The 20,529-nt window shown below is 33.4% G+C and overlaps 1 protein-coding gene across 4 annotated transcripts in view; it reads right to left on the bottom strand.

Annotated features, from left to right (window-relative positions):
* ZNF292 (zinc finger protein 292) overlaps positions 1–20,529 on the bottom strand; it is a 74,506-nt gene that overhangs the window by 14,402 nt on the left and 39,575 nt on the right. For 2 of the 4 annotated variants that reach the window (XM_016207310.2, XM_087817492.1), the window contains 3 exons: positions 9,507–9,709; positions 3,331–3,467; positions 868–1,009 (listed from right to left, as the gene is read on the bottom strand). In XM_016207310.2, coding sequence (XP_016062796.2) covers positions 868–1,009; positions 3,331–3,467; positions 9,507–9,709 — 482 coding nt within the window. Of the gene's footprint in view, positions 1–867; positions 1,010–3,330; positions 3,468–3,949; positions 9,486–9,506; positions 9,710–16,650; positions 19,776–20,529 lie in introns of those variants that run through there. The other 2 variants (XM_016207311.2, XM_016207312.2) reach the window with 2 other exon arrangements.

The following is a 20,529-nucleotide window of genomic DNA, read 5'->3' as shown; positions in this document are numbered from 1 at the left end:
ATACAGGTAAGGTAAGTTTAGACCCCAAATCTGTGTGGGGGCAGACCAATGGTTATAACTTCTTAGAGGAAACATTTTGTTCTCACTCACAGAGCAGTTGGACATGCAGAAGGTTCCCTATCATCCATCTGTGTTAGAGAGTAATATTTTTCTAATCTATTTTCAATGAAATTATACTTCACAGGTTGGTGGAGGAGGGGAGGGAGACATAGAGCTCAGCTCTAACTCTCCAACTTGAGAGAGCCAAGATCTAGCTATCTCCTGTCCCTATGTAAGTATTAAAACTCAAACCCCTTATTGCAAGTAGTAACATATCCCAATCTCCACCAGGAAGGAGGGGTCCAGCATCAGCTCAAGCTCTCTGCTCCAGTTTTTAGGTTCCTCTTCCTTTTGAGCCTGGGGGTCTCCCTAATTCTTGCAATCTCAGCTACTATACATTTAAAAAAATTGTCTTATTTCATCAAGTATTTCTGGGTGTTGTGTACAAGAAGGATTTTTAGATAGTGTGATCTGCCAGATGGCTGGCAAAGGAAGCTAACTCTATATTTCTCTTTACACTCTCTACATTTCTATAGAGGCAAATTATCAAAATAGTATGACGCCTATGAGTAAAAATTATACAATGGTAAATTATTAAGTGTATTAAATATTAAATTGTATTACTTTTCCACAGGCTAAGAGCTAGCCTCTGGCTCTCATCTGCATTTTTAAGTTTCTCAGCATCAAATGCCTTAAAGGAATAATGAAAAAATTGACGTCCAAAGCACTAAATAAAAGTCAGTGGAAAAGGTGCCAAAATAATAAAGTCTTTTATTAAAGATAATTTATGTATTTTAAATTAAGAAATAATACCTTGATTTTTCTTACCTCTGAATTAATAACTTTAATCAGGAAGAAAATGTGATATACCGTCTTGGTTAATAAAGAAAGTTGACGACATCTTTCCAGGTACACATGTACGGATGGTTCTACTCTCTGCTGTAATTTACTCCAAAAGAGAGTGAGTTCCCTAAAAATATATAAAAAAATAAGTTGGAGCAGGAATGTAATAAACATGGATTATGTCAGTGCAGTCATGACATTTGAAAATTAAAACTGGTTTTAGATTTGAATTCTACATGTATAATTAAGTTTAAAAGCAAAAAAAAAAAAATTTTTTTTAAATCTCGATTTCTAGAGACTAAATAAAATCAGAGTATAATTCACCATTTTATTAATATCTTTCAATCTCAGAGAGAAAAGCACTGCTTTTACTAGAAAAGTATCTGACATTTAAACAATTTACACAAATTGCAACTTTGAGCCACATCTGAACTTTAAGTAATAAGAAAACACAAAATGTGTGTGTATATATAAAATGCACTGATGGTAAAACGGTTTTTAAAAAGCATTTAATTTTTTTTAACTTAAATTTAAAATTGATCCATTTAATTGGTCAATTAAATTAAAATTTTCAAATAGCTTATTATCAGCTAAATGTTAAGAATCAATGACGACACAGAACCCAAAAGTAACAACCTGTGTCACAGCAGTGAAACAGTAATAGAAATTTTTAAAAATGAACTTTGAAATGTATTCAAATGCAATTACAATGTATTTTTCGTAGAAAATCATCTTACTGAAGGGGTGAATTTTTCTCCCTTTTACCTATCATCCTAATTCTCTTCTGTCCTCCATGGTTAACTTCCATAAAAATCTTCTTTCACCAAGTATTGTCCTCAATACAGGCTTTCCTATTAGCATTTCCTCAGTTTCCACTCCTAGGAACTCTGATCTTTTCACCACCCACTGGAATAACTTGCTCATTTCTGGATTTTAAACTATATATTGAGGACTTCAAAATCTGTCTCTCCAGTCTTTACCACTTTCACCTCTCTAGTTCTTTATAAGACTTCTCCACTTTGATCTCTTCTGAAACCTGAAACTTAATATATGAAAAAGATGATTAACATTCTTTACAGTTAGCGATCTTTCTAACTTAATGTATCATTATCACTGACCCTTATTAGCCTCTGCTGCTTACTATCCTCAAGACTGTTACCTTATGTTTCTTTCACTACATCCTACATCTATAACGAAGCCTACACAGCCTCCCAGCTGGACTATTTACTGGCTTTCTAGTTGATTTGCCTGTCTCAACTCAACTTCCTATACTGCCACTTCATTCCCCCCCAACTCTGCCCTCACCATTCAGCTCCCAATCCATTCTCAACTGCTTGTCTTAAACAGTGTCTCCAAACATAAACTTCTCCTTCTCCTTTAGGTCTTATAAGACTGCTTTCAATTCTCATATATATACTCTTAGATGATTTTTAAAACCAATATAATACAGTAACTTCTTAGTCATCAACGATACTTTTATATAGGAAATCCACTTGTTCTCAATAAATACATGTTATTTATCCTGTCTTCATAATCTTTATACCTGCCTTTTATATTAATTTTCTGTATATTGCATGTACAATTTTCCCTTCATAACAAAGCTCAACTGCTCAGAAAACCTTTTTAATTATGCACTTTACTATTCTTTGATTACACAACCATTTATTTAGCTTGCCTGTTCTATACTCATTTGTATGCCAAGTGTCACTTGGTAAACATTCTTAAATGTCAGACTACTGAAAACTCAATTTTCTTTTTTGTTTCCGTAACACCCAACAACAATTAAGATTAATAATGCTGTTGACTAATCAGATAAATGGTCAGTTTTAGCACCAATTTAAGACAGCTGGTCTTAAAGTGTTTTGAGTTAACTGAAGTCAACATCTCTTTTAGCTGTATCCTCCCCCAAAGGACTAAATATAACAGGCTACGCCCACTTGGAAATGTACCATAAATAAAGAAATATGCATTGAAGAAGTCAGTGAAGTAGAATGATCTCTTACAGAAAACCCCCCCACTATATTTCCATACATAAATGACTAACAGCTAGTTTCATAGAGCTAAAAGTGTGCAATATGAAGAGGAAAAAAATAAGACACATTCAATCATAGACTGTAAAAAATTCTGATAAATTTTTTATTGTAGCGTAAGACAAAATAAGCTTTTCTTTCATTTTCCAACATTAAAAATTTCCTGACCAATACTGATAATTATGCGATCATTATCAGTATATTAAGGAGTTGTGTGGTCCTTAATACAAAACGTTTTTGAAGTTATAATATGAACTACTTGATAATCAGTTTAAACAGCATATAATATCTGAAAATAAGTTTACCTTGACAAGACTTAAAAAGATATTTGAAAACATTCTTAAGCTATCTGAATTCTTACAATCTATCTTGCATTCTTATTTGACAAACTTTTCTTTACAAAAGAAAATCAACTCACCAAGCACAGTACATTTCTCCTTGCTGGAGCTGACGAGACAAAAATGCAGTACATAAAACAAGAGCACTTTTTTCATCACCCTCAGATTCTAAGTTACAGATCATTTCCAGAGCATCTTTGCAATCAACTTCTGAAATCTACAGAAAAAGGATATAGAAACATGCTATAAAATGGTTTTATATTAAGACTATAGTAATATACTTGCAAATTTTCATGAGATATTTATAGATCATTTCCACCAGTAAAACCTCATTAACTCAAGCACTATCAATTCATAATTTGTCATTACTAAGCTAGACTTTAAAGAAATAATCTTTCTTCAAGCCAGAGAACCAACTATTTTCAACAACTTTACAAGCATGCATTTCTCTGTAAATAACTAATGCTAATTATAAGCACCCTCTATCCATTAAATCACATCTATGATACTGAAAAAACTGTGGTACTTGTATTTCCCCCCCTTTATCCAATAATTTAAAAAGCGTTAGAATTAACAGAAAGACACAGAAAGGTCTACTGGATATAGACTAACAAATAAAGTGTCTATTCATTTGAGGGGAATATTAAAGTATAATATGAAACATTTTATATAGCTATAACACGTTTAAATTAAGCTCACCTCAGTTTTCTATAAATCTCCAGTATTTTTCTTTTCATATACAATCGTTCCATCTCAAAGCTTGTCAACAGTCATGCATGCAAAGGTATAACCTAGATGATGGCAACTTGCTTCATTTAATTATGCACTTACATCTATTGCTTCTTAAAAAATTAAAATTTACTACCTCATTACAATGATTTACTACATAAAACAAACAAAATTTACCTATAATTTCCACAAGCATTTGCTCTAAGACAAGGATGTAACAAATAGTATACAATTGCAAATCACTGGTGTTCCACAGAATAGAAAGACTAATTCCAACATGGCGCAACTGACAAATGGCAAAAAGAATTGAAGACCAATACAGACCATTAGCACCCATGTACCACAGAGGTAACCATGCCCCTCCTTGTTGATCTTCTACCTCTCCCCCATCAACTTTTAAGTGTGCGTGTATATGTAATGTGTTTAGGACTGAACAAGTGTCTGGAGATGAGGGTATCCTGAGATTGATCTTTGATAATAAGGATAAAGGTTGCATGGGGATAGATTCAGAGGTTCTACTTTATACATTAAATTGGGCTAGAGAACAACTCAGAGTCTGTGTTTAAAGACAGTAATTTCTTAAAGTAAGTATGAAGTTGATGGCAGAGTTAAGACTAACACCTAAGTCTTGAAACTCCTTGGTGCAGTGTTCTTTTCACTGCTGCTCTGTCTGCCTCTTTCTTAAAAAGTTACCCCATTTAAACAAATAAAAAACAGGGCCAAACAATATATATTTATACAGTAAATACTTTCAAATACTGTAATATTAAATGCATTATCAGACATTATATATATATTACATTTGATCACAATTTTCCCACTAGGTTGGTATTATCATTAACATTTCATATATAATGAATGTGAGGTTCAAAGAAATTACCTAACTTGCCCAAGTTACCACGGTTAGTTAAGTGTTAGAACCACAAATCAACTTATATCTGACTGACATCAAAGACCAACTCTCTTTCCATCTTATCACAGCATCTTTTATTAAAAGCTGTATTAACTTTAAACAATTACCCTGGCATACCCATGGAGACAAATGTTAGGAATTCAATCCATGAATTTTGTTTTTGTTTTTTACTTTTTCATAAGATGTTAATAAAAACAATAGCAGCTACTATTCATTTATTAGTGTCAGCTTCTTCAGAAATAGCATTGCTAGCCAGCACAATAGCTTGCCTGGTAGATACAACTACTTCTTTTAGAGATAAGGTTCAGAGAGGTAAAATTACTTACTCGAAGGCACATGCTTAATTAGTGGAAGAGTCAAGATTTTAACCCAGGCCTAGTTTCAAAGTCTGTGCACTTGCCAGAATTCCACAGGCACAAGCACACTGAAGCCCTTTATTGCTAAACACTGATTTTTACATGTTCAAGTTTAACAAAAATTTGCATATCTTGGAAAGTCTGATTAATTTTGATTCTGATTATTTCTTTTTTGTTCTTCTAAAACCTAAGTAATTCTTGTTAAATGCTCAAATGATACAAAATGTGTACATTATGTATACAGAAATTTATTTTCCCAATAATATTACCTACATTAGCTTACATTTAATAATTTAAAATATATTTATATATATGTAAGATAGCCTCTATATATTTATTCTTATATATTCAATATACCAACTGAAATATTTGCTATACTCAATAATAAAGAAAAACCTCACTTGTTATACGTATACTATGAAAATTTATACTGTACACTTGATAGGCTTTATTAAATCCCTCATTTGCCACTACATGGCCCTCTTGAAAAATATGACACTAAAGAGAATGGCAGGGAAAATGAAACCATACTTAAATGAATGGTTGAACAGACACTGTAAAAGTGAAATACATGTCAAATATAGCCATCAATAACTAAGAATTATTTTTGAAATCCAAGGCAGCATAAGGTAGGGATTATCAATATATTACTTATACAGGGACTATGTATATATTACAGATAAGTATTCTCTATTGCTTTGAAAAGTGAGCAAAAATTTAAACCAGAAAATTGAGAACTCTGAATAAAATACTTAAAGTCAATTAGGTTGATCTGTTTGTTAAAGATATACTATGCTAAATCCCTTTGTACAGCAAAAAACTCAAAAATGTGAACAACTTTTGTGTTTTATAAAAGTTGCTATTTATGCCAGCTATTCAAAAAATACAGAACACTTGATTATATAGTTTCATCAAGTATATTTTTAAAATGTACTGGCTCTAATTACATTTCAAGGACAGTGTTTGCTTATCAAAATAAAATTGCTTTCCATCCAGAAAAGAAGTTAAATGGTAAAACCTGTCATACTAAGAAAATGTAAAATCAAATAATGAGCTCCTATTGTTTTTTAACTCTCAGGCTAGCACAGATTTAAAAGATGGATAACCTCTAGTATTAGAAAAGAAGAAATTTCACATACTATTCATGGGAGCATAAATTGGCATAATCTTTCTTGGATGACAGTATGGCTCTGTGTATTAATTTAACATGTGTAGATTCTTTGATCCAGCAATGTATCACTTCTAGAAATTTATCCTACCAGTACAACCCCAACAAGAACAAAAGGATGTATGTACAAGCCAACAGTTTAAATGTCCCCCAGTGGCTTAAAGATATTACAAATCCACAATATGAAATTATGCAGCCATGAGAAAAATGAGGTTGATCTATAAGAAATGATATGGAAAGATGTCCATAATAAGAGGTGAAGAGTGATTAGCACCCAGGATGTGTGTATGTATGTTTTAAGTGCATAAAGTATATAATATATATACATATACACACAGAAAAATGTCAGAAAGTTTATATATCAAATTTCAAACTTAATGACTACTTGGGGGAGTATTAAGTAAGGAAATGATGGCTAGAAAAAGACAAGATAGAGGATTTTACTATTCAGATTTCTATGTTTGTTTTAACGACAAAACCAATAGAAATACTGAATCTAAAATAAACACTGCTAACTTTGTTTTTATACCTACACCAAGAATGCAGGCCAAAGCTCATTCCTTCCAGAGAAGCCAGACAGACACTAATTTCCCTGAGTAGCAACTCCTCTGCCAGGGCTAGCTGATAATTCTATCATGTTGAAAGGGTTCTAGAAAACAGCCAATCCTACTGGCTCACTTGGATAAGGATTTCTGCAGAAGCACCACAGATCCAAGGTATGGTTGATTCTTTCCAGTATCTATTCCCACCACACTTTAAGGAATGGGTGAAAACTCAGACGCTTACAAGAACCAGACAGATAAAGTAAGTGAATGAAGTGGGTCATGTGAGACACCAAGCACACCTATTCTGACGGGGCAATGTCTTTGGGCAACTGTTCCAAAGTGACTACCTTTACTTGGGGCAGAAAAAATAAGACAATTTACTACACATAAAACAAAGAAAATTTTTCTTTTTGTAACAGAATATAAAATAATCATCAAACAATCTCTAAGCAAAAAGGGACTTTTAACAAGAAAATGTGTAGACTTCACATATTCTGTCCTGTACTATGTGATCTAGTTTTGTTTTTGAGGTAGGGTACAGAGACTTTAGTGAATTCTGTTTAAGAACATGGAATGTCTTAATTCTTCCTGCTTAACACAAGAAGGAAATATAATAAAATAATTTCATATGACATCAGAACTACCCAGGGTCCAAATAGAGAATTTTCCTTAGGCTCTCCCAGAGCAGGCTGAGCTGCTGCTCCTCAACTCTGGATAATTAAACCAAAAGGGAATTTAATTTAGGTGCCGTATTACATAATCTTTCGATTATTCAAAACAGCTAAAAATACAGATGTTTTTCCTGGAGATTACAAATTCATAGTCTTCAACTTCAAGTAGGACTTCAAAGCTAACCCAACAACTCTATGTTTAGATAGCTTCCTACTAGACAGGGTGCCTCTTTAGGGCAAGGCCTACGCCTCACTCACCTTTAAATCTCCCCTCACCCCCAACCCCACCCTCCCGTGCTTAACACACATCATTCACTAAATAAAAATTGCTACAGGAAGAATGGACAGATGGACAGACTGACTTAAGGGCAGGGGCTGAATTGATAATAAAAGCTTTAGTGGAACTGAAAAACATCTAAGACGTAGCAGCACAATAACTACGAATTTTAAAAAGAAGTCTTACACACATATCAAAGACTATCTCAGAAACTTTATACATCTACCCATTAACCTGTCTCCACAGTTACTTTGAATATGGAAACTTCAACTTTCTATTTTGCTCTGCTATATACTGATTAAAAAACCAATTACCTGAGATAAAAGAGAAATAGCAAAAAAAATCTACAGAGGAGCCAATGTTCAAACTAATATAATTTCCTAAGCTAGAACCCTTTGTGCTACTCCATCCAGCCTAGAAATCACCAGATTCACTCTTCCCAGTATCCTCATTATCCTTCCCATACACAACAGGTTTATTTCTAATCTTGGTCAAGCCTACCATCTCCCTCTTCACTTTCTACTCACCATTATAATTACAGCCTCTAACCTCATATGGGTATTCAGCTTTCTGTCTGAGGCTATCCTCTTTCTGGACTCTGATTATAATCTCTGTATACTTGGGTGATCATGCACACTGTTAAATGTCCTCTCTGTCTTGCATCTCAACTTTTCCAGTTATATATCTTCAAGTTTGTCCCATAATCCCTTTGTGCTCCTCTCTCTTGTTCTGAAGTTGAAGGATACTTATATTAAAGATATAAGACACTTGTACACGTTATATTCTCACACAATACTGCCTAACATATAGTTTTCTTTATCTAAATACATATTCTTTCAATACCTATTCCCTGTTTCTTGGTCAACATTTAATTCTCCTACAACTGTCTCCAACTTCATTTTGGAATTATGAGTCATCCAAAATGCAAAATTCCCATTTGGACCATGATTCTACTCTCAGAATTCTGTAATATAAAACATAAAAAATACATGAATGCCATGTTTTATGTCAAACTAGAAGTAAAAACCAAAAAACAAAAAACAATCATGTCTCACAAAGAAAATAAAGTTTTACATTAAATATGAAAATATAAAACTTATCTTTACATATAATTAGAAAGAGATATAAATATCCAGTTTTCATGAGAATGAGATACTTTTTAAACATTAAAAATATTAAATGTTTTTTATACACATTAAAAACAGAGAAAGTACTCCTAGGAGGAAATCATATCAATTCTATAGTTACTTAAATTAGCCAGTTAAAAAGATCTGCAAGTACCTTGAAGTAAGGTAAAACAAAGTAAGCCCCAAATGCTGACAAATACAAACATCCTACTAAATTGTTAGGTCACCACCATCTTTCCCATAATTTAGCCAAAGCAGTTAAAAGATCCAAATTATTTAAAACAGAAGCTAGGTGGAATCACTTTACATGTAATTCTGAAAGTTGTTTAGAATCACTGTCCAAGAGCATACCAAATATAAGATTGACAACAATGGTCCCTCCCTTACTATCTAAGAGAAAGGGAAGTCAAAAAACTCTAAAAGTTTCTTCACTTTAAAAAATAATTACTAACAAAAGAAATCATACTCACCTCTTCGATTAACTTTTCATTTGGTGACGATGTACAAAGACAGACAAGGTAAGTTTGCTTAAAACTACCTTTTGTACCAATCTCTGGATGGTCAGAACACAGCTTTGCTAGAGCAGTTGCTTGACTTAACTGATTTGTTTTGATTAGATGTTTAATTCTCATATCCAACAAGATGGGACCCTCAAAAGCTAAAAATTCATTCACTTTAAAAAACAAGACATAACAGATTATTAACATTTGGTGATAATTCATTTGCAATAAATATTTATAAAGAATATATTTTTTAAAAGCACAGAAACTACCCCACCCCTTCTTAGCAATGATTTATTACTGTTAGTCAGCTATCACAAAATACTTGACCTTATAAGTAAAATAAAATTATATAGCTAACTTTTTAAAATTGCATTAAATATTTTTGCTCCTGAGCATATCATTTAGAATGAGGTGAATTAACTTTCTGATGATAAAAATAATTTCACATTAAATTCTAACAGTCAATGTTATTAAAATTATACTAATTTACCCCCCACAGCATTTATTCCTGAATACCAGGGATTAGCATCCTTAGAAATTTGCAGTGCTAGGGAATTACATACTTATATAGACAATCACAAAAGAACGTTTGGATATTCTAGAAAATGAGACTCAACTAAATTTGTGTTGCAACACTAATGATAAAAGTCTTATCTTGCTTTAATAGGCGTTTCAGAACAAATTAAAATATACAAAAAATAAATAAAAAGGTGGGGAGAGTCTGCTAAAACTCCTATAGATTTGTGCTGTTATTTTTAAATCAATAAACCTCAACATTTGCCTAAGTACCACTTAGGCATAATACATTTTTATTCTTTTCAAATATTTTAATTTCCTAGTGCTCGTCTGATCCACTAAAAGTAAGAATTCCTTTTTTTTTCTATTTGTGAAGAAGAATTTAAATTTTAACAAGTGCAAATTTAAATTTTTCCCTAAAGTTTTCCTTAGCAGGATGAAAACCATGTTGAAAAATTTACTTGGTGATGGCCAGCTTGAAACCTTTGAAAGACTTTTAGTAATAAAATTTAAATGCCCTTTAAATAAAATACACAATTTCATTACTTATGAACAGACTGGAAGATATGTCTAGTACATAATTTGCACACTAGAAGATGAAGAACGAGAGATGTTCTTCCCTTCTTTAAGTATCCTTGCTACCTTCTAGTGTCTATAAGATAGTATGATCAATGCTCCTCAATATTAAACCATGACCATATAAGCAATTAAACACAGGATCCCAAATTTTACTCTTTTCTTGAGAGACCTTTGTACCTGCTACTCTCTAATCTTTACATTAAACTAAACCAAAAAGTATAAAGACTGAAGACAGATAAAGTTTATAAATGTAGTAACTTTCTGGTACCTCTGACTCTATGTCTCACATATACAGGGCATTACTTTTCTTTCTTTAGTATCACATGATCCCATTAGGTCAATTATACTGCAAATATCCTTTTACAGTCAATTCAATGTCAAAGCAAAATGTGTAAAGATTTTAAATAAAAACTTTAAGAAAAGTAAAGTTAAAATAAAGTTATTCTGGCTATAAATAAGTCATAGACTTAACAGCTTTAGTTTCCTAATACAATAATTCTCTCAAAAGGAAACTCTAATGATACAAAGTCTGGGAATTATTTAAAATACTCCCACAAAAATTCATAATCAACAAACTCTGAAGATCATGCAAAAAAATTATTTATAGGTGGCAAGTATTTAACAAAACTGATGACAATCTTAATAGGAGAATCTCAGCCCCTAAAATCTCAAATAGCAGTAAGTTAGAATGACAAATTGTGCAAAATAATTTCTGTGTTAACTTGATATTTAGGAGAATAAATGTTAATATTATACATTTCAAAAACACAGTTGTGTTTTATTTTTTTAAACATGGGAAACCACTGCCATACTTAGGGCAAAACTGATTTCAAAGAAATATACAATATCAGAGCAGAAGGAATTTTATGGATCATTTTGTCCAGCTTCATCATTTGGCAGATGAGTAAACTGAGGCTCACAGAAGGTAAGTGACTTCCTAGGTTCATAAAGTCAGTTAATGACAGAACCAGGGCCAGAATAATGGAATCTTCCGACTTCCAGCTTTAACAGTGGTGAGAGGAGGGGAAAAAACCTCATTTGACTACTGTGTCTACTAATTAGAATGACATTTTATAGCACTGAAGAGCTATGAAGTAGCATTAGCTTTAAAAGGAAAAAATTACGTATTCTGAAGTTCATGATTCAAATGGATCAAAAGTAGGATACATTCTAATACTCGATTGAGGATCTATTCAAAACTCACTCCCCTCCATCCCCTCTGTCTATTTCTTTCACTGCTTTCCTTTCTCCCTTTTCTTCTCTACTTCTCTCCAATCCAGAACATGTTTTTCCTTATAGTTATAATATCACATCAAAGACCACCTCTTTTAAAGTTTGCCAGGCCTATGAAAAAAGTACTATGATTTTTATCCTTCAGTAGCTAGTCACATCAAATTTTATTCCGTTCCCTGCTTTTCCCACTGCCATCCCAGAAAAATAAAAATATCTTGAATTTTACTTGTGTGTAACCTTTTAATCAATTTTCTCTATATTTATGGATTTGGGGGGGAAAAAGCAGAATTTACTACATTCAAGCCTTTAAAGAGAGCTGGATGACATAAAATGGCAATATAAACAAATGACACAGCCCGGCTGGGCATGGCTCAGCGGTTGAGCGTCGACCTAGGATCCAGGCGATCGGGGTTTGATTCCCGGTCAGGGCACATGTCCGGGTTGCGGGCTGCAGCCGATCAATGACTCTCTCATCATTGATGTTTCTGTCTCTCTCTCTCCCTCTCCTTTCCTCTCTCTGAAATCAATAAAGATATATTTAAAAAAAAAAAAAAATGACACAGTCAGTTTGATTAAGAAATAATGGCTTTCTTTCCATAAAATGCCACTTACATAATACTAAAAAGAAAATATTAGTTCTTACACTACAGATAATTAAATGTACTACAATGAGTTGAATTTTTGTAAGAAATCATTACACAAACAGTAACTGAACATGTACTATGCAGCAAATATTAGATTAGGTCCTGGATTGCCCCCAAAGTGGAGTCAACTTATTTACTGATCCACTGTATTATTTCCATGCCCAGATTCACACACAATTTGCTTTGCAGCATCTCTGACCAGCTGTTTCGCAAGCACCTCAAACTCTGCATACAAAAATCTCTAAACCACACTGTGTAATCTCAGTCCAATTAGTTGTGCTCAAGCCAGAAACGAATTGGCCTTAAAAATGCTCTCCTGCCTTGTTCTCAGCCATATGTGCAAACCACCATTTGATTCTGTCACTGCTAACTCCAAATATAGTACCAAATCCCATTTCACTTTTCTCTGTCTCTACTCTTACCATTTGCCCTCCTCCTAGCCCAAATCAAACCACTCTGTAGCAATCTACTAGTCTTGGGCATCCACTCTTACTCTCTCCATCATAGGATGTTTTTTTTTGTTTTGTTTTTAAAGCTAATACTTGATCGTCTTCCCCCACTTTAAAACCCTCCAATGGTTTCCCTTTGCCTTCAAAGGGTAAATTCCTCAAAATTCTCATCTTGGCCTACATGAATCTGCACCACAAATTCCTTTTTTAAAAAATATAATTTTCATTTTTTCTTAAAAAATTCACAGTATTTAGGCAAGAAATAAAATACATCCAAATTGGAAAGAATAAAGTCATCTTATTGCAGATGACATGATCTTCTATGTAGAAAATTCTAAAGATTCCACACAAAAAAACTATTAGAATAAACAAATTCAGCAAAATTGCAGAACACAAAAAGCAAAACACAAAAATATCAATCTAAAAAGAAAATTAAGAAAAAAAAATTACATTTACAATAGCAAAAGAGAGAATAAAATCTTAGGAATAAACCTAACCAAGAATGAAAGACTCATACACTGGATCCTATAAAATGCTGCTAAAGAGAAATTAAAGCAGACACAATATACGGAAAGATCCCAAGTTCATGGATTAGAAGACTTAATAATGTTAAGATGTACAACTAACCAAAGCAATCTACAGATTCAATATAATCCTATCAAAATCACAATGGCAATTTTTGCAGAGATAGAAAAATTTATCCTTCAACTGTAATCTCAAGGGACCTTAAAGAGCCAAAACAGTTTTGAAAAAGAGCAAAGTTGGAAGTCTCATACTTAAAGCTACAGTAATCAAAACAGTGTGGTACTGGCATAAAGATAGACATATACGTAATGCAATAAAGTAGAAAGCTCAGAAATAAACCCTTACATATATGGTCAAATGATGTTCAACAAGGATACCAAGACCACACAATGGAAAAAGGACAGTCTTTTCAATAAATGGTGCTGGGAAAACTGGATATCCATATGCAAAAGAATAAAGTTGCGCTCTTATCTTACACCATATAAAAAATTAATTCAAAATGGATTGAAGACCTAAATGTAAAACTCAAAAATATAAAGCTCCTAGAAGAAAACAAAGGGGAAAAATTTCAAGACACTGGACTTGGCAATGATTTTTTGGATATAACATCAAAGTACAGGCAACAAAAACAAAATAGACAAATGGAACTACATCAAATTTAACTTTGGTGCATCAGAGGACAGAATCAACAGAGAGAAAAGGCAATGTACAGAATGGGAGAAAATACTTAAAAATCATATATCTGATAAGAGGTTAATATCCAAAATATATATAGATTCCTACAACTCAACAACAAAAAATCAAATCCTATTAAAAAGTGAACAAAGGACTTGAATAGATATTTCTCCAAAAATGATATACAAATAACCAATAAGCATATAAAAATATACTCAACATCACTAATCATCAGAGAAATGCAAATCAAAACCATAATGAGCTATCACCCCACACTCACTGGAATGGCTACTATAAAAAAAACAAAGTGTTTGTAAGGATGTGGAGAAATTGGAACATTTTTGCATTACTGATGGGACTGTAAAATGGTGCAACCTCAATGAAAGAGTCTGGAAGTTCCTCAAAAAGTTAAAAAAGAACTACAGAATGGTCCAACTATCCCACTTCTGGGTATATACACAAAAGAATTGAAAGGAGGCTCTTGAAGAGATATTTGCATGCCCATGATCACAGCAGCACTACTCACAATAGGCTAGAGGTGGAAGCAACTCAAATGTCCATCAACAAAGGATGAATAAACAAAATGTGGTATATACATACAATGGAGTATTAGTCACCATTAAAAAGGAAGGAAATCCTGTCACATGCTTCAACATGGACATTTGGCTAAGTTAAATAAGCTAGTCACACAAAAGAGTAAATATGATGATTCCACTTATGTGAGGTATAAAAAGTAGGCAAAGTCATAGAAACAAAAAATAGAATGCTGGTTAACCAGGGGTTGGAAGTGGAGGGTGGGGGAAAAGGGAGTTGTTTTGTTATAGTTTTACTTTTGCAATATAAAAAAGTTCTGGAGATCTACTTAACACCAATATGAACATACTTAACACTACTGAACTGTACACTTAAAAATGAATAAATGGTATGCTTTATGTAATGTGTTTTTTTATGCATTAAAAAAAAAAATCAATTCAGCAACGTTAGTCAAAAAAGTCCAGCCCTGGCCAGCATGGCTCAGTTGGTTGGAGTGTCATCCCTTACACCCAAAGTTCACGGGTTCCATTCCTGGTCAGGGTACATAATTAGGTTTTGGGGTCAACCCCTGATTAGGGCACATAAGGGAGGCAACCAATAGATGCCTGTGTGTCTCTGTCTCTCTCTCTCTTTTCTTCCTCCCCCTCTCAATCAATGGGCATGTCCTTGGGTGAAGATTATTTTTAAAAAATCTAAATTTTGAAATTTAATAAAAACACAACCCTTCAAACTCTGTAGCAGAGGTTCTTAACCCCAGGTGTACAATTATCTCAAACATCTAAAAAGTACTAATGCTTGGGGCTCACATGCAGAGACTCTAATATAATTGGCCCGAGGTAGGCCTCCAGCACTAGTGTGTAAAAACTCTCCAGGTGACTTAAGCACAGCCAGGACTAAGACAACTGCTATAGGTAAGTACAAGATGTCCTTTACTAGGTGAACTAATAAACTGTGGTACATTCATCCAATAGAATATTATTCAGCAATAAAAAGGAATGAGCTATTAAGCCATATGCATATTGCTAAGTAAAAAAAACTAGATTGGAAAGGCTATAATTATGACAATCTTGAAAGAAAAGATGGTAAATAGGTCAGGAGCTGTCAGGTGCTCAGGAGAGAGCTAAGTGAAGCAGTTGATTTTTTTAGGGCAGTGAAACTATTCTGTATGATACCATAATGGTGGATACATGACACCATGAGTTTGTCAAAACCTATAGAACTTTGCAGTACAGATGGAATCCTAAGGTATGGAAATGAAAAAAATATATATTTAGGAGGTTTGGGGAGCCCAGGATGGAATGCAAAATATGGCAAAAGAATCTAACTGTATTTCAAATGTTATCAAAGAACTTCACTGAAAGAGATGGGGAAGTAAGGTGCTTACCTAACTAACTTTGGATAGGTGAAGTCTATTATAACGACAAAAGAAAGTATACATAGCACTCTTAATTCTGAAACCATTATACTAGGACTCATTAAGTATACAGATGGTCAATGGTAGAAGTAGATAAGCTGAAAATACATATTGTATGATTCCAATTATATGACACTTTGTTGAAGTGAAGGTTATATGTAAGCAAGAGGAGTATGCTAGAATGATCAATGTGGTATGGAGTAGAGTTAGAGACATCAGTATGAAGTCTCATATTTAGTTTAAGATAGATTCAGCTAGTTACATATAGAAATATTTATAGATATGTGTATATACAAAGATTAGTATACCAACATATATTGCCTTGTCCACTGAGAGGTCCTAGAAGCAATGTCATCCTAGTATCAATGAGCACACCCAGTTACGAGGTCTTGGTTTCTAATACTATTTTCAATAAAAGAAACCAGGGTTCCTTGGAGAAACAGCTGATTTTAGGACTGGGGCAGGAAATATGTAAGATAAACCTGAAGCATCTTGTAGTGCCAGAAAGCAAGGATGTATGCAAACAAAAAAATATAACTCACAATGATGGGGCTATGTCAAAGGAGCACAGAAGTTAACTCAGAGTTCCCAATGGCCAAAGCTGGAACAATCTGAGTGACAAAATAAAGTAGTATTGGATTATGACCAAGTATAAAATAAGCATCCAATGAGTCCACACTAATATAAATGACTAAATAAATAAATGGGGATGAAAAGACAAATCTGTGTAGAATTCCAAATAATCTGTGTAGATCTTGCCCTCCTCAGGGAGGTGGAGCTTAATTCTCCACCTTTTAAGTGTAACCTCTTTCCAAAGAGTACAGCATGGAAAGGGGCGGAAAAGAGTAACTTTACAGTGGAGAAACCTGAAAAACACACTACCTAAGCCAAGTGATCAAGGTTAACATCAACAGTAAAAAGTAATGTGAACAGTATGCATTCTTGATATAATGTAGTGACAATGGCACTTTACCTCTGTGATATTCCTCCCACAAGCCCAGTTCTAATCATGAGAGCAACATCAGACCAATCCCAATTGAGGGCCAGTCTACAAAATACCTGACCAGTATTCCTCAAAACTGTCAAGGTCATCAAAAACAAGGAAAGTCTGAAAAACTGTCACAGCCAAGAGGAGCCTAAGGAGACATGATGACTAAATGTAATGTGGAATCCTGGATGGGATCCTGGAACAGAAAAGGGACAACAGGTAAAACTAAGGAACTCTGAATGAAGTATGGACTTTAATTAATAACAAAGTATCAATATTGGTTTATTGTGACAAATGTATCATAATAATGTAAAATATTAATAGTAGGGAAACTTGTGGTTACTCTTCATAATTTTTCTATAAATCTAAAATAATTCATTTAAAAATAATAAATTAGGTCAGACTAACCTCAATATTAAACAGTCTAACTTAATAGAACTCTAGCCAAATATTATAGTTTTTCATCAAATCCTTACAGACAAAAATGAGAACCATGGGCCAGACGTAAGGAAAAAAAGTTGTGTTTGATGAAGCAATAATAATTAAAAAATACTGACTGAGGGGCTGAAGGCAAGCAGGAAGATTTCTATAAGTATCCTAGGGGCTAGGTTTTCTGGACAGGATCTTTTCATGATTATTAAGGACTTGGATGCTAACAGAATGTGCATTAATACTAAGTCTGCTAATTAGAGGAAACTGGGAAGGAAAATACCTTGAAAAACAAAATCAAGATTTAAAAGGATTTAGACAAGTTACAGAGACAGAATAAATCTTATTAGAGTGAAATTAGAGAGAGAAAAAAGTAATACCTTATGTGCCAAAAGACAAAGTAAAAATACATAAAGAATTTAATCATAGCATTTACTTAAAAAAAAAATTTTTTCGGTGGTTTTAGTGACCTTGCCAAGTTGTGAGAAAGATCTGGCTACCCTAAAAGGCAATGTCACCTTAAGTCATACTAGGTTAAGTATAAATTGTTCGGATGAGGGGAGAGAGTACCAATGACCTCAAAGCCGGACAGCTCATATTTAGGGTACACATTAAGTTCTGAGAATTACATATTAACGAGAACCACTATCAACAAAATGCACTGAAAAATTAGGTATCATGATTGCAGATTTAAAAGCATGCCACACGAGGAAGGCTTTTAGTCTACAGAAGATGACTAAGTGTTGACATGATGGCAATCTTTAAATATCTCAATTGATATGGCTCAGAGGGATTTATAGTCTTGTTCAGTACAGCTTTAGGGGTAACACTAGATTCGAAAGATGTAAATTCTAATAATATAGTTTTCACAATGAATATTTTCCAATAGAGGGCTAAGAATGGACTGAACTACATAGCTACCATTCTCTAAAAGTATTCAAACAAAGGCTGATTTATTTATCAGTGATGTTTTAGAAGGGAGTAAAAATTGAGTAAAAAATAAATGACCATTCAATGCCTTTCCAATCTTGAGATTATGACTAAAGAAAGACACAAGCCTGAAGTTCCTGTTATATTCCAAGGCCATCTATTTGAATTATGTTGGTTTAGTTATTAGAGTTAACCTTATTCTAAGAGGCCAACATCTTAAAGTGAAACCAGCATTTTAAATTTCGAGTCCTCCCACCCCCAAACCCTTAAAACCAAAGAGCATTTCTGGGTTTTTGTAGGTCCGAAATTAGTTAAAACAAAACAAAAAATGAAAACAATTTAGGATTACATGGATTATCTACTGTTGAAATACTACAGCGATTTGCAACCTTTTTCACGTCATGGCACACACAGTTTAATTACTGAAATTTTGTGGAACACCAAAAAATACGTTTTTTTGCCCATCTGACCAAAAAAAAGGTCTAATTTTGATTCATTCACAATGGATGGCAACTGTTGTGTTGGCTGTTGTCATTTTGTTTTAAAAATTCTTGCAGCACACTGGTATGCCTCACGGCACAGCAGATAAAAATCACTGAAATACTACATCAAAACTTAAAGGCTTCACTATAAACAAACTAATGAGCAATGCCTACTGACATGTACTCATTGTTCTCTGAGCTCTAGCTCCTCTTCAAAGTTGCTGTAGATGAGATTAAGTTAAACCAAGGGGCTGAATATATAATATAAAAAGCTCCCATCCTTTTGAATCATCAAGTTTGAAATGTAAATAAATTATTATGTATGTGTAAAATGTTAATTTCTTTGACTTTTTCAAAGGAGGAAATGAATAGTTTGTGATTATACATAAAATAACTCCCATCAAAGATGCATTCTAAGTAACAGAACAAAGTAAAGATTATGGTTGCAAAATTCCTTAGTCATATAATATTTCTCCAGTTGCTTCATGAGTTGTATGAGTCTGGCTACCTACAATCCATCTGCCATTGTAGAAACTCCTCTTGGTCGCACAGTCCAAATTATTCCAGTGGCTATGTCAGGTGAAGACCAAGAAATAAAGCAGCACAGAGATGGGCAGACATTTGTTAACACAGACATGTTAGGCACATTTAAACAAGTAAGGAAACTGAGCACCCTTTCTTTTAAAATAAATTTTAAATCTCTGCTAAGATAGAAGTTTCATTTTCATACTTTAGCGTAATGTGTGAGTTTGCCAAAACACTCTTCAGAAATTGACAACAGAAAAATGGAGTTAATTCCTTTTTTTAATCCTCACATGAGGGTATATTTTTATTGATGTTTTAGAGGGGGGAGGGAAGGGGGGGGAGGGAGGAATATTGATTGGTTGCCTCCCATATGTGCCCGGACTGCGAATCAAACCGTAACCTTTCGGTGCAGGGGACAACGCTCCAACTGAGCCACCCAGCCAGGGCAAGGAGTTAATTCTGTATTTAACCTAGATGCAATTTTATTTTATTAGGTTTATATTATAAAGAGGACAGACGTTAAGGATCTGATTTCAATTCCTGCCTTGGCCTCACATCACTGGCAATGTGATGCAGAAAACACAAGTAACCTTTCTGAGCCTCTATTTTCTGATATGTAAAATAGAACAATAAAGAGTCTACCTTTTTCATAGGATCATTGTGAGGGTTAAATAAAACCATGCATACAAAAGCACATTTCAAATTGTCAGGAACTATACAATGTAATTTGATATTATTAATGTATTACATCCAATATTTTTAAAAGCTGAGAACATTAGAAAGTATAATTTGATTATAGGAGTAAAAACATAGTGGTATTAATATAATGGAAAGAAAACTAATATGCCAATGGCAAAAAAAATCTAAGATTCTAAGCTTTTAAATGTTCTTCTTCTTATTTTAAATAATGAATGTCTACTCTCCATTTCTCTATGGTCTTCAGAACACTGTAGCTAATCTGTGGATATCCACAAAGGAAAGGGGTACTAAAAATAAACTTCTTGTGAAAATTAAGAAGACAGATAACAATGCTATGAACTATCAGAAAAACAGTGGAGAAATGGTAA

Source organism: Miniopterus natalensis, chromosome 5 (genome assembly GCF_054644295.1).
Source record: "Miniopterus natalensis isolate mMinNat1 chromosome 5, mMinNat1.hap1, whole genome shotgun sequence".
NCBI classification, from domain to species: Eukaryota; Metazoa; Chordata; class Mammalia; order Chiroptera; family Miniopteridae; genus Miniopterus; species Miniopterus natalensis.
This window is presented reverse-complemented; position numbering and strand designations above follow the sequence as displayed.